The sequence below is a fragment of the Salvelinus fontinalis genome, chromosome 15 (genome assembly GCF_029448725.1).
Source record: "Salvelinus fontinalis isolate EN_2023a chromosome 15, ASM2944872v1, whole genome shotgun sequence".
Classification (NCBI taxonomy): Eukaryota; Metazoa; Chordata; class Actinopteri; order Salmoniformes; family Salmonidae; genus Salvelinus; species Salvelinus fontinalis.
This window is the reverse complement of record NC_074679.1, coordinates 4,742,353-4,756,683: the sequence shown is the minus strand read 5'-3', so window position 1 is coordinate 4,756,683 and position 14,331 is coordinate 4,742,353. Positions and strand designations below refer to the sequence as shown.

The following is a 14,331-nucleotide window of genomic DNA, read 5'->3' as shown; positions in this document are numbered from 1 at the left end:
TCTCTTCAAGATCAGTCTACATTCATTTGGCAACAAAACGGTCCACCAATCACGATCAGATTGATCGCTAACGAGAAAATATGTCTTGTCTCTCATTTACAGTATAAAAATTATACTTTGTTTACTGTCATAGCCTGGGACCTGGTTAAAAGTAGTCCACTATTTTATAGGGACTGGTATGCCATTTGGAACATAGTCTATATATCACCTTTATGTGAAAGTTGTATTTGCTTGTTGCTCTGGTGATGGTCTCCTTGGTGATAGTGTTTATGGTTCCTGTCCAATAGGGTGAAGCGGAGTTCTCTCGCATCATGAGCATCGTGGATCCCAACCGGGTGGGCGTGGTCACGTTCCAGGCCTTTATTGATTTCATGTCCCGAGAGACGGCCGATACTGACACCGCTGACCAGGTCATGGCCTCCTTCAAGGTCCTGGCTGGGGACAAGGTAATCATATACATTTAGCAATTATTCAATTAATCAAGCTAGCAAGCAAGCAAGTAATCAAATCAATCAGTTAATCAGTCAATCAACCAATCAGTCAATCAATCAGTTGATCAGTCAATCAATCAGTTAATCAGTCAATCAACCAATCAGTCAATCAATCAGTTAATCAGTCAATCAGTTAATCAATCAATCAGTCAATCAATCAGTTAATCTGTTAATCAATCAATCAATCAGTTAATTAATCAAGCAATCAGTTAACCTGTTAGGGATCCCTTCCCGCGCCAATCCTGTTAGCGGGATCGATTTGACAACATCCACTGAAATTGCAGAGCGACAAATTCAAACTACAGAAATATCAATATTCAAGATAACCGAAAATATAAGCGTAATACATCAAAATAAATCTTATCTTCTTGTTAACCTGTCTAGGATCAGCGTGCCGCTAGCGGCACACCCCCCCCCCCCCCACTGAAAAACCAGTGCCGCGAAATTCAAAAAAAAATATTTTTTTTAAATATTTAACTTTCACACATTAAAGTCCAATACAGCTAATGAAAGACACAGATCTTGTGAATCCAGTCAACATGTCCGATTTTTAAAATGTTTTACAGGGAAGACACAATATGTAAAGATGTACATCTATTACCTAAAAACACATTAGCATAATCCACCATCTTTTATTTGTCCACCAACACCAGTAGCCATCACCAATTTGGCTAAACTAAGATATTTATAGCCCCTAACCAACAAAAAAACTCATTAGATGACAGTCTGATAACATATTTATGGTATGGGATAGGTTTTGTTAGAAAAAAGTGCATATTTCAGGTAGATGGCATAGGTTACAATTGCACCCACCGTCACAAATGGAATAGAAAAACTACTTAGAGCAACGTGTTTACCTACTTACTAATCATCAAACATTTCGTAAAAATACACAGCATACACGAATCGAAAGACACAGATCCTGTGAATACAGACAATATTTCAGATTTTCTAAGTGTCTTACAGCGAAAACACAATAAATCGTTATATTAGCATAGCACATAGCACATAGCAGCCCAGCATTGATTCTAGCCAAAGTGAGCGATAAAAGTCAACATCGCCAAAAGATATTCATTTTTTCACTAACCTTCTCAGAATTCTTCCGATGACACTCCTGTAACATCATATTACACAATCCATATAGAGTTTGATCGCAAATGTTTATATTTAGCCACCAAAATCATGGTTAGACAATGTGAAATGTAGACAAGCTGGTCAGAAAATGTCCTTGCGCCACTTAGACAGTGATCTACTCTTATACATAAATACTCATAAACGTGACTAAAAAATATAGGGTGGACAGGGATTGATAGACAATTTAATTCTTAATACAATTGCGGAATTACATTTTTTAATTTATCCTTACTTTTCAATACAGTTTGCGCCAAGCGAAGCTACGTCAAAAAACATGGCGTCCTAAGCCACTAAAATGTTTCGACAGAAACACGATTTATCATAATAAAAATGTCCTACCTTGAGCTGTTCTTCCATCAGTATCTTGGGCAAAGGATCCTTTCTTGGGAGTAATCGTCTTTTGGTGGAAAGCTGTCCTCTTGCCATGTGGAAATGCCAACTGCGTTCGGGATGAACTGAAAAGCGTGCCCAGCTATTCACATCGTTTCAAAAATAAATGTCCCAAAATCGCACTAAACGGATATAAATTGCTATAAAACGCTTTAAATTAACTACCTTATGATGTTTTTAACTCCTATAACGAGTGAAAAGATGACCGGAGAAATATAACAGGCTAAACTAACGCTTGGAACAGGAGCGGGTCGGTGTCCAGCACGCGCGTTACGCACCAAGGAAAGACTTGCTAGCTACAGGGTTTTTTAATTTATAGGGCCTGTGAACGCGCAATCGACCCCATTGGAATCGTCATCACGTAAAGGCATCCAGGGGAAGACGTAAGAAGTGTCCGTATAGTCATAGCAATAACAGTGCCCTTTTAACTGACTTCAGAACAGTGGCCAACATTTCTGAAATCTGACTCCATGTCAGGGAAATTGCTGTAGAATGGGCTCTGTTCCACTTAGAGACAAAATTTCAACTCCTATAGAAACTATAGACTGTTTTCTATCCAATAATAATAATAATATGCATATTGTACGATCAAGGATTTTGTGGGAAGCCGTTTCAAAAATTACCCAATTAGCATAAATAGTCTAAACAGCGCCCCCATTCCCAACAGGTTAATCCAGCTGCTGTGTCAGATTTCAAAAAGGCTTTACGGCGAAAGCATACCATGCGATTATCTGAGGACAGCGCCCCGCATACAAACACATGAAAGTCATTTTTAACCAGGCAGGTGGCGACACAAAAGACCGAAATAACGATATAATATATGCCCTACCTTTGAAGATCTTCCTCTGTTGGCACTCCAAAATGTCCCAAATGGTCCTTTTGTTCGATAATGTCCTTCTTTATATCCCCAAAATGTCAATTTATTTGGCGCGTTTGATTCAGAAATACACCAGTTCCAACTCGCCCAACATGACTACAAAGTATCTAATAAGTTACCTGTAAACTTGGTCCAAACATTTCAAACAACGTTCCTAATCCAACCTAAGGTATCCTAAAACGTAAATAATCTATAGAATTTAAGACAGAATATACTGTGTTCAATACCGGATAAAAACAACGTGAAGCGCGTTCCAGTTCAGGCGCATCAAACAGAAGGATCCATCTGGAGTGACACTCACAAAGAACAGCCGTACTAATTCATTTCTCAAAAGAAAAACATCAACCAATTTCTAAAGACTGTTGACATCTAGTGGAAGCCATAGGAACTGCAACCAGGTTCCTATTAAATAGGGCTTTCAATAGAAAACCAATGGGAAATACTATGACCTCAATTTTTTTTCTTCCCTGGATGGTTTGTCCTCGGGGTTTCGCCTGGCAAATCAGTTCTGTTATACTCACAGACATTATTTTAACAGTTTTAGAAACTTTAGAGTGTTTTCTATCCAAATCAATTATATGCATATCCTAGCTTCTGGGCCTGAGTAACAGGCAGTTTACTTTGGGCATGCTTTTCATCTGGATGTGAAAATACTGCCCCTATCCCTAAGAAGATGTAATCAGTCAATCAATCAATCAATTGGTTAATCAGTTAATCAATCGGTTAATCAGTTAATAAGTCAATCAATTAATCGGTTAATCAGTCAATCAATCAATCAGTTAATCAGTCAGTTAATCAATTCACCAATCAGTCATTCAATCAATTAATCAGTTAATTAATTAATCAATCAGTCAATCAATCATTTAATCAGTCAATCATTCTTAAAGCCCTTTTCATCACCCTAGTCCAAATTGTTTATATTTCTTTAGAAAGCAACCCAGCAAGCACAACCAAAAATATGTATTTTCAATGTCTTGTGCTCATAGGGAAGCGATGGGTTAATAAAGAATAATAATACACAGAATGAAAGAAAAAGGAAGATAGCAGAACTACAATCATCTGGCAGGGCTATACAGTCAACAGCAGAACTACAACCATCTGGCAGGGCTATACAGTCAACAGCAGAACTACAATCATCTGGCAGGGCTATACAGTCAACAGCAGAACTACAACCATCTGGCAGGGCTATACAGTCTGGCAGGGCTATACAGTCAACAGCAGAACTACAACCATCTGGCAGGGCTATACAGTCTGGCAGGGCTATACAGTCAACAGCAGAACTACAATCATCTGGCAGGGCTATACAGTCAACAGCAGAACTACACTCATCTGGCAGGGCTATACAGTCTGGCAGGGCTATACAGTCTGGCAGGGCTATACAGTCTGGCAGGGCTATACAGTCTGGCAGGACTATACAGTCAACAGCAGAACTACAACCATCTGGCAGGGCTATACAGTCTGGCAGGACTATACAGTCAACAGCAGAACTACACTCATCTGGCAGGGCTATACAGTCTGGCAGGGCTATACAGTCTGGCAGGGCTATACAGTCTGGCAGGGCTATACAGTCAACAGCAGAACTACAACCATCTGGCAGGGCTATACAGTCAACAGCAGAACCACAACCATCTGGCAGGGCTATACAGTCAACAGCAGAACTACAATCATCTGGCAGGGCTATACAGTCAACAGCAGAACTACAACCATCTGGCAGGGCTATACAGTCAACAGCAGAACTACAATCATCTGGCAGGGCTATACAGTCAACAGCAGAACTACAATCATCTGGCAGGGCTATACAGTCAACAGCAGAACTACAACCATCTGGCAGGGCTATACAGTCAACAGCAGAACTACAACCATCTGGCAGGGCTATACAGTCAACAGTAGAACTACACTCATCTGGCAGGGCTATACAGTCTGGCAGGGCTATACAGTCAACAGCAGAACTACAACCATCTGGCAGGGCTATACAGTCTGGCAGGGCTATACAGTCAACAGCAGAACTACAACCATCTGGCAGGGCTATACAGTCAACAGCAGAACTACAACCATCTGGCAGGGCTATACAGTCTGGCAGGGCTATACAGTCAACAGCAGAACTACAACCATCTGGCAGGGCTATACAGTCTGGCAGGGCTATACAGTCAACAGCAGAACTACAACCATCTGGCAGGGCTATACAGTCAACAGCAGAACTACAACCATCTGGCAGGACTATACAGTCAACAGTAGAACTACACTCATCTGGCAGGGCTATACAGTCAACAGCAGAACTACAACCATCTGGCAGGGCTATACAGTCTGGCAGGGCTATACAGTCTGGCAGGGCTATACAGTCAACAGCAGAACTACAACCATCTGGCAGGGCTATACAGTCTGGCAGGGCTATACAGTCAACAGCAGAACTACAACCATCTGGCAGGGCTATACAGTCAACAGCAGAACTACAACCATCTGGCAGGACTATACAGTCAACAGTAGAACTACACTCATCTGGCAGGGCTATACAGTCAACAGCAGAACTACAACCATCTGGCAGGGCTATACAGTCTGGCAGGGCTATACAGTCAACAGCAGAACTACAACCATCTGGCAGGGCTATACAGTCTGGCAGGGCTATACAGTCAACAGCAGAACTACAACCATCTGGCAGGCCTATACAGTCAACAGCAGAACTACAACCATCTGGCAGGACTATACAGTCAACAGCAGAACTACAATCATCTGGCAGGGCTATACAGTCTGGCAGGGCTATACAGTCAACAGTAGAACTACAACCATCTGGCAGGGCTATACAGTCAACAGCAGAACTACAATCATCTGGCAGGGCTATACAGTCTGGCAGGGCTATACAGTCAACAGCAGAACTACAACCATCTGGCAGGGCTATACAGTCTGGCAGGGCTATACAGTCAACAGCAGAACTACAACCATCTGGCAGGGCTATACAGTCTGGCAGGACTATACAGTCAACAGCAGAACTACAACCATCTGGCAGGGCTATACAGCCAACAGCAGAACTACAACCATCTGGCAGGGCTATACAGTCTGGCAGGGCTATACAGTCAACAGCAGAACTACAACCATCTGGCAGGACTATACAGTCAACAGCAGAACTACAATCATCTGGCAGGGCTATACAGTCTGGCAGGGCTATACAGTCTGGCAGGGCTATACAGTCAACAGCAGAACTACAACCATCTGGCAGGGCTATACAGTCAACAGCAGAACTACAACCATCTGGCAGGGCTATACAGTCTGGCAGGACTATACAGTCAACAGCAGAACTACAACCATCTGGCAGGGCTATACAGTCTGGCAGGGCTATACAGTCAACAGCAGAACTACAACCATCTGGCAGGGCTATACAGTCTGGCAGGGCCATACAGTCAACAGCAGAACTACAACCATCTGGCAGGGCTATACAGTCTGGCAGGGCTATACAGTCAACAGCAGAACTACAACCATCTGGCAGGGCTATACAGTCTGGCAGGGCTATACAGTCAACAGTAGAACTACAATCATCTGGCAGGGCTATACAGTCAACAGCAGAACTACAACCATCTGGCAGGGCTATACAGTCTGGCAGGGCTATACAGTCAACAGCAGAACTACAACCATCTGGCAGGGCTATACAGTCTGGCAGGGCTATACAGTCAACAGCAGAACTACAACCATCTGGCAGGGCTATACAGTCTGGCAGGGCTATACAGTCAACAGCAGAACTACAACCATCTGGCAGGGCTATACAGTCAACAGCAGAACTACACTCATCTGGCAGGGCTATACAGTCTGGCAGGGCTATACAGTCTGGCAGGGCTATACAGTCTGGCAGGGCTATACAGTCAACAGCAGAACTACAACCATCTGGCAGGGCTATACAGTCAACAGCAGAACTACAACCATCTGGCAGGGCTATACAGTCTGGCAGGGCTATACAGTCAACAGCAGAACTACAACCATCTGGCAGGGCTATACAGTCAACAGCAGAACTACAATCATCTGGCAGGGATATACAGTCAACAGTAGAACTACAACCATCTGGCAGGGCTATACAGTCAACAGCAGAACTACAACCATCTGGCAGGGCTATACAGTCTGGCAGGGCTATACAGTCAACAGCAGAACTACAACCATCTGGCAGGGCTATACAGTCTGGCAGGGCTATACAGTCAACAGCAGAACTACAACCATCTGGCAGGGCTATACAGTCTGGCAGGGCTATACAGTCAACAGCAGAACTACAACCATCTGGCAGGGCTATACAGTCTGGCAGGGCTATACAGTCAACAGCAGAACTACAACCATCTGGCAGGGCTATACAGTCAACAGCAGAACTACACTCATCTGGCAGGGCTATACAGTCTGGCAGGGCTATACAGTCTGGCAGGGCTATACAGTCTGGCAGGGCTATACAGTCAACAGCAGAACTACAACCATCTGGCAGGGCTATACAGTCAACAGCAGAACTACAACCATCTGGCAGGGCTATACAGTCTGGCAGGGCTATACAGTCAACAGCAGAACTACAACCATCTGGCAGGGCTATACAGTCAACAGCAGAACTACAATCATCTGGCAGGGATATACAGTCAACAGTAGAACTACAACCATCTGGCAGGGCTATACAGTCAACAGCAGAACTACAACCATCTGGCAGGGCTATACAGTCTGGCAGGGCTATACAGTCAACAGCAGAACTACAACCATCTGGCAGGGCTATACAGTCTGGCAGGGCTATACAGTCAACAGCAGAACTACAACCATCTGGCAGGGCTATACAGTCAACAGCAGAACTACAACCATCTGGCAGGGCTATACAGTCAACAGCAGAACTACAACCATCTGGCAGGACTATACAGTCAACAGCAGAACTACAACCATCTGGCAGGGCTATACAGTCAACAGCAGAACTACAACCATCTGGCAGGGCTATACAGTCAATAGTAGAACTACAACCATCTGGCAGGGCTATACAGTCTGGCAGGGCTATACAGTCAACAGCAGAACTACAACCATCTGGCAGGGCTATACAGTCTGGCAGGGCTATACAGTCAACAGCAGAACTACAACCATCTGGCAGGGCTATACAGTCTGGCAGGGCTATACAGTCAACAGTAGAACTACAATCATCTGGCAGGGCTATACAGTCAACAGCAGAACTACAACCATCTGGCAGGGCTATACAGTCTGGCAGGGCTATACAGTCAACAGTAGAACTACAACCATCTGGCAGGGCTATACAGTCAACAGCAGAACTACAATCATCTGGCAGGGCTATACAGTCTGGCAGGGCTATACAGTCTGGCAGGGCTATACAGTCTGGCAGGGCTATACAGTCAACAGCAGAACTACAACCATCTGGCAGGGCTATACAGTCAACAGTAGAACTACACTCATCTGGCAGGGCTATACAGTCAACAGCAGAACTACAACCATCTGGCAGGGCTATACAGTCTGGCAGGACTATACAGTCAACAGTAGAACTACAACCATCTGGCAGGGCTATACATTCAACAACAGTAGAACTACACTCATCTGGCAGGGCTATACAGTCAACAGCAGAACTACAACCATCTGGCAGGGCTATACAGTCTGGCAGGGCTATACAGTCAACAGCAGAACTACAACCATCTGGCAGGGCTATACAGTCTGGCAGGGCTAAACAGTCAACAGCAGAACTACAACCATCTGGCAGGGCTATACAGTCAACAGCAGAACTACAACCATCTGGCAGGGCTATACAGTCTGGCAGGGCTAAACAGTCAACAGCAGAACTACAACCATCTGGCAGGGCTATACAGTCTGGCAGGGCTATACAGTCAACAGCAGAACTACAACCATCTGGCAGGGCTATACAGTCTGGCAGGGCTATACAGTCAACAGCAGAACTACAACCATCTGGCAGGGCTATACAGTCAACAGCAGAACTACAACCATCTGGCAGGACTATACAGTCAACAGCAGAACTACAACCATCTGGCAGGGCTATACAGTCTGGCAGGGCTATACAGTCAACAGCAGAACTACAACCATCTGGCAGGGCTATACAGTCAACAGCAGAACTACAACCATCTGGCAGGGCTATACAGTCAACAGCAGAACTACAATCATCTGGCAGGGCTATACAGTCTGGCAGGGCTATACAGTCTGGCAGGGCTATACAGTCTGGCAGGGCTATACAGTCTGGCAGGGCTATACAGTCAACAGTAGAACTACAACCATCTGGCAGGGCGATACAGTCAACAGCAGAACTACAACCATCTGGCAGGGCTATACAGTCAACAGCAGAACTACAACCATCTGGCAGGACTATACAGTCAACAGTAGAACTACAATCATCTGGCAGGGCTATACAGTCAACAGTAGAACTACACTCATCTGGCAGGGCTATACAGTCAACAGCAGAACTACAACCATCTGGCAGGGCTATACAGTCAACAGTAGAACTACACTCATCTGGCAGGGCTATACAGTCAACAGCAGAACTACAACCATCTGGCAGGGCTATACAGTCAACAGCAGAACTACAATCATCTGGCAGGGCTATACAGTCTGGCAGGGCTATACAGTCAACAGTAGAACTACAACCATCTGGCAGGGCTATACAGTCAACAGCAGAACTACAACCATCTGGCAGGGCTATACAGTCTGGCAGGGCTATACAGTCAACAGCAGAACTACAACCATCTGGCAGGGCTATACAGTCAACAGTAGAACTACAACCATCTGGCAGGGCTATACAGTCAACAGCAGAACTACAACCATCTGGCAGGGCTATACAGTCAACAGTAGAACTACAACCATCTGGCAGGGCTATACAGTCAACAGCAGAACTACAACCATCTGGCAGGACTATACAGTCAACAGTAGAACTACAACCATCTGGCAGGGCTATACAGTCTGGCAGGGCTATACAGTCAACAGCAGAACTACAATCATCTGGCAGGGCTATACAGTCAACAGTAGAACTACAACCATCTGGCAGGGCTATACAGTCAACAGTAGAACTACAACCATCTGGCAGGACTATACAGTCAACAGTAGAACTACAATCATCTGGCAGGGCTATACAGTCAACAGCAGAACTACAACCATCTGGCAGGGCTATACAGTCAACAGTAGAACTACACTCATCTGGCAGGGCTATACAGTCTGGCAGGGCTATACAGTCAACAGCAGAACTACAACCATCTGGCAGGACTATACAGTCAACAGCAGAACTACAACCATCTGGCAGGGCTATACAGTCAACAGTAGAACTACAACCATCTGGCAGGGCTATACAGTCAACAGCAGAACTACAATCATCTGGCAGGGCTATACAGTCAACAGCAGAACTACAACCATCTGGCAGGGCTATACAGTCAACAGCAGAACTACAACCATCTGGCAGGGCTATACAGTCAACAGTAGAACTACAACCATCTGGCAGGGCTATACAGTCAACAGCAGAACTACAACCATCTGGCAGGGCTATACAGTCTGGCAGGGCTATACAGTCAACAGCAGAACCACAACCATCTGGCAGGGCTATACAGTCAACAGCAGAACTACAACCATCTGGCAGGGCTATACAGTCTGGCAGGGCTATACAGTCAACAGCAGAACTACAATCATCTGGCAGGGCTATACAGTCAACAGCAGAACTACAACCATCTGGCAGGGCTATACAGTCTGGCAGGGCTATACAGTCAACAGCAGAACTACAACCATCTGGCAGGGCTATACAGTCTGGCAGGGCTATACAGTCAACAGCAGAACTACAACCATCTGGCAGGGCTATACAGTCAACAGCAGAACTACAACCATCTGGCAGGGCTATACATTCAACAGTAGAACTACACTCATCTGGCAGGGCTATACAGTCTGGCAGGGCTATACAGTCTGGCAGGGCTATACAGTCTGGCAGGGCTGTACAGTCAACAGCAGAACTACAACCATCTGGCAGGGCTATACAGTCAACAGCAGAACTACAACCATCTGGCAGGGCTATACAGTCAACAGCAGAACTACAACCATCTGGCAGGGCTATACAGTCAACAGCAGAACTACAACCATCTGGCAGGGCTATACAGTCTGGCAGGGCTATACAGCCAACAGCAGAACTACAACCATCTGGCAGGGCTATACAGTCTGGCAGGGCTATACAGTCAACAGTAGAACTACAACCATCTGGCAGGGCTATACAGTCAACAGCAGAACTACAATCATCTGGCAGGGCTATACAGTCTGGCAGGGCTATACAGTCAACAGCAGAACTACAACCATCTGGCAGGGCCATACAGTCAACAGCAGAACTACAACCATCTGGCAGGGCTATACAGTCAACAGCAGAACTACAACCATCTGGCAGGGCTATACAGTCTGGCAGGACTATACAGTCAACAGCAGAACTACAATCATCTGGCAGGGCTATACAGTCAACAGCAGAACTACAACCATCTGGCAGGGCTATACAGTCAACAGTAGAACTACAATCATCTGGCAGGACTATACAGTCAACAGCAGAACTACAATCATCTGGCAGGGCTATACAGTGAATACAGACGTAAACGTCAAACATTAAATACTTATTTACTAAACAAAACTATTCTTCCCTTCTTCTCTCCTCCGACACCAGAACTTCATCATGGCTGACGAGCTTCGTCGTGAGTTGCCTCCTGATCAGGCAGAGTACTGCATCGCCCGCATGGCGCCCTACTCCGGCACCGACGCTGTCCCCGGCGCCCTGGACTACATGTCCTTCTCCACCGCACTCTACGGAGAGAGTGACCTCTGAGTGACCTTTGGATGACCTTTGGCCCCTGACCTGGGAGGTTATGCCCTATGAGGTCACTCACCAGTGTACCTGCTCTCACCACCGCCCGCAAGACCCTCCTACTGCCCTCCCAGTGAGCACAAGAAGTTGACAATACGTCATTTTGGTTGAAAAGACGTCAAAAATACATATTTCTGGTTGAAAATATGACAATTTTGGTAAAAATATGTAAATAAATATGTATTTTTGGTTGAAAAGAAATCAACATCTTGTTCTCACTGGGCCATCACCACAGCCTTGCTCTAGTCTGGGTCCCAGATCTGTTGGTGATATCTTACCATCTCCTTGTCACTCATCGTTGTCACGCCAGTTTGCCAAAACATCACAAGACAGATCTGGCATCCGGCTAGCTCTGCTCTACAGCGCTCAAAACCGAACTGACAAATATGGCATCAGGCTAACTCTGCTCTACAACACTCAAAACAGAACAGACAGATATGGCATCAGGCTAGCTCTGCTCTACAGCGCTCAAAGCATCACAAGACAGATCTGGCATCCGACTAGCTCTGCCCTACAGCGCTCAAAACATCACAAGACAGATCTGGCATCCGGCTAGCTCTGCTCTACAGCGCTCAAAACATCACAAGACAGATCTGGCATCCGGCTAGCTCTGCTCTACAGCGCTCAAAACAGAACAGACAAATATGGCATCAGGCTAACTCTGCTCTTCAGCACTCAAACCCGAACAGACAGATATGGCATCAGGCTAACTCTACTCTACAGCACTCAAAACCGAACAGACAGATATGGCATCAGGCTAACTCTGCTCTACAATGTTCAGAACAGACAGATCTGGCATCAGGCTAACTCTGCTCTACAACACTCAAAACATGTTTCTCTGATGCTGGCCTTATATTATATGCCATAGTCATCCTGTCTGCCAATTCCTCCTATTTCACCCCTTCCACCTCCATCGCCCCTACCTCCCTACTATAATGTAGGGTGAATTTGCCCCTAGACGTTGATCTTGGGTCAGTTTAGCACTTCCCCCACTAATTGGTTAAGGTTAGGACTGTGAGAGGGGACGCTGATTCTAGATGATGTACCTCGGGAAAACTTCCCCCTGGAGAAAGCCCCTCCCCTTCCTTCCCCACTCCCTCACACTCTGCCTCAGTTGTACCTGCTTCCTGTGCAGCAATGCAGCACATCTCTCCAGGTTTATAAAGAGGAGGAGAAATGTATTTTTTTCCCCTTGTTATTGTTTTTCTTCAGAAAATGAATAAAGTTAACATATTTTATTATACAGAACAAAAAAGGTATTTTTTCTTCACCTGATTTAAAAATAAAAAAATAAAAAAATAAAGAAAAATGGCTATAATTGATTTTGACTTATTCCTACTTTGTCACAGTACACACTGACATAGCATCACAATATACCACTGCTGTGCCTCTGCTGAAGCTAACTGCCTTAGTAATGACCTAATGCTGCAGAACAGAACGAACTGCCTTAGTAATGACCTGATGCTGCAGAACGAACTGCCTTAGTAATGACCTGATGCTGCAGAACAGAACAAACTGCCTTAGTAATGACCTGATGCTGCAGAACAGAATGAACTGCCTTACTAATGACCTCATGCTGCAGAACAGAACGAACTGCCTTAGTAATGACCTGATGCTGCAGAACAGAACTAACTGCCTTAGTAATGACCTGATGCTGCAGAACTAACTGCCTTAGTAATGACCTGATGCTGCAGAACTAACTGCCTTAGTAATGACCTGATGCTGCAGAACAGAATGAAGTGCCTTAGTAATGACCTGATGCTGCAGAACAGAACTAACTGCCTTAGTAATGACCTGATGCTGCAGAACAGAACAAACTGCCTTAATAATGACCTGATGCTGCAGAACAGAACGAACTGCCTTAGTAATGACCTGATGCTGCAGAACAGAACGAACTGCCTTAGTAATGACCTGATGCTGCAGAACTAACTGCCTTAGTAATGACCTGATGCTGCAGAATAGAACGAACTGCCTTAGTAATGACCTGATGCTGCAGAACAGAACGAACTGCCTTAGTAATGACCTGATGCTGCAGAACAGAACTAACTGCCTTAGTAATGACCTGATGCTGCAGAACTAACTGCCTTAGTAAAGACCTGATGCTGCAGAATAGAACGAACTGCCTTAGTAATGACCTGATGCTGCAGAACAGAACGAACTGCTTTAGTAATGACCTTATGCTACAGAACAGAACTAACTGCCTTAGTAATGACCTGATGCTGCAGAACAGAACGAACTGCCTTAGCAATGACCTGATGCTGCAGAACAGAACGAACTGCCTTAGTAATGACCTGATGCTACAGAACATAACTAACTGCCTTAGTAATGACCTGATGCTGCAGAACAGAACAAACTGCCTTAGTAATGACCTGATGCTGCAGAACAGAACGAACTGCCTTACTAATGACCTGATGCTGCAGAACAGAACTAACTCCCTTAGTAATGACCTGATGCTGCAGAACAGAACTAACTGCCTTAGTAATGACCTGATGCTGCAGAACAGAATGAACTGCCTTAGTAATGACCTGATGCTGCAGAACAGAACGAACTGCCTTAGTAATGACCTGATGCTACAGAACAGAACTAACTGCCTTAGTAATGACCTGATGCTGCAG

The 14,331-nt window shown here is 45.1% G+C and overlaps 1 protein-coding gene across 3 annotated transcripts in view; it reads left to right on the top strand.

Moving 5' to 3' along the window:
* actn1 (actinin, alpha 1) overlaps nucleotides 1-13,022 on the top strand; it is a gene marked incomplete in the record, with an annotated part of 133,230 nt that extends 120,208 nt beyond the window's left edge. For all 3 annotated transcript variants that reach the window (XM_055862479.1, XM_055862478.1, XM_055862480.1), the window contains 2 exon segments: nucleotides 288-446; nucleotides 11,519-13,022. In XM_055862479.1, coding sequence (XP_055718454.1) covers nucleotides 288-446; nucleotides 11,519-11,677 — 318 coding nt within the window.
* Nucleotides 13,023-14,331: the final 1,309 nt, after the last annotated feature.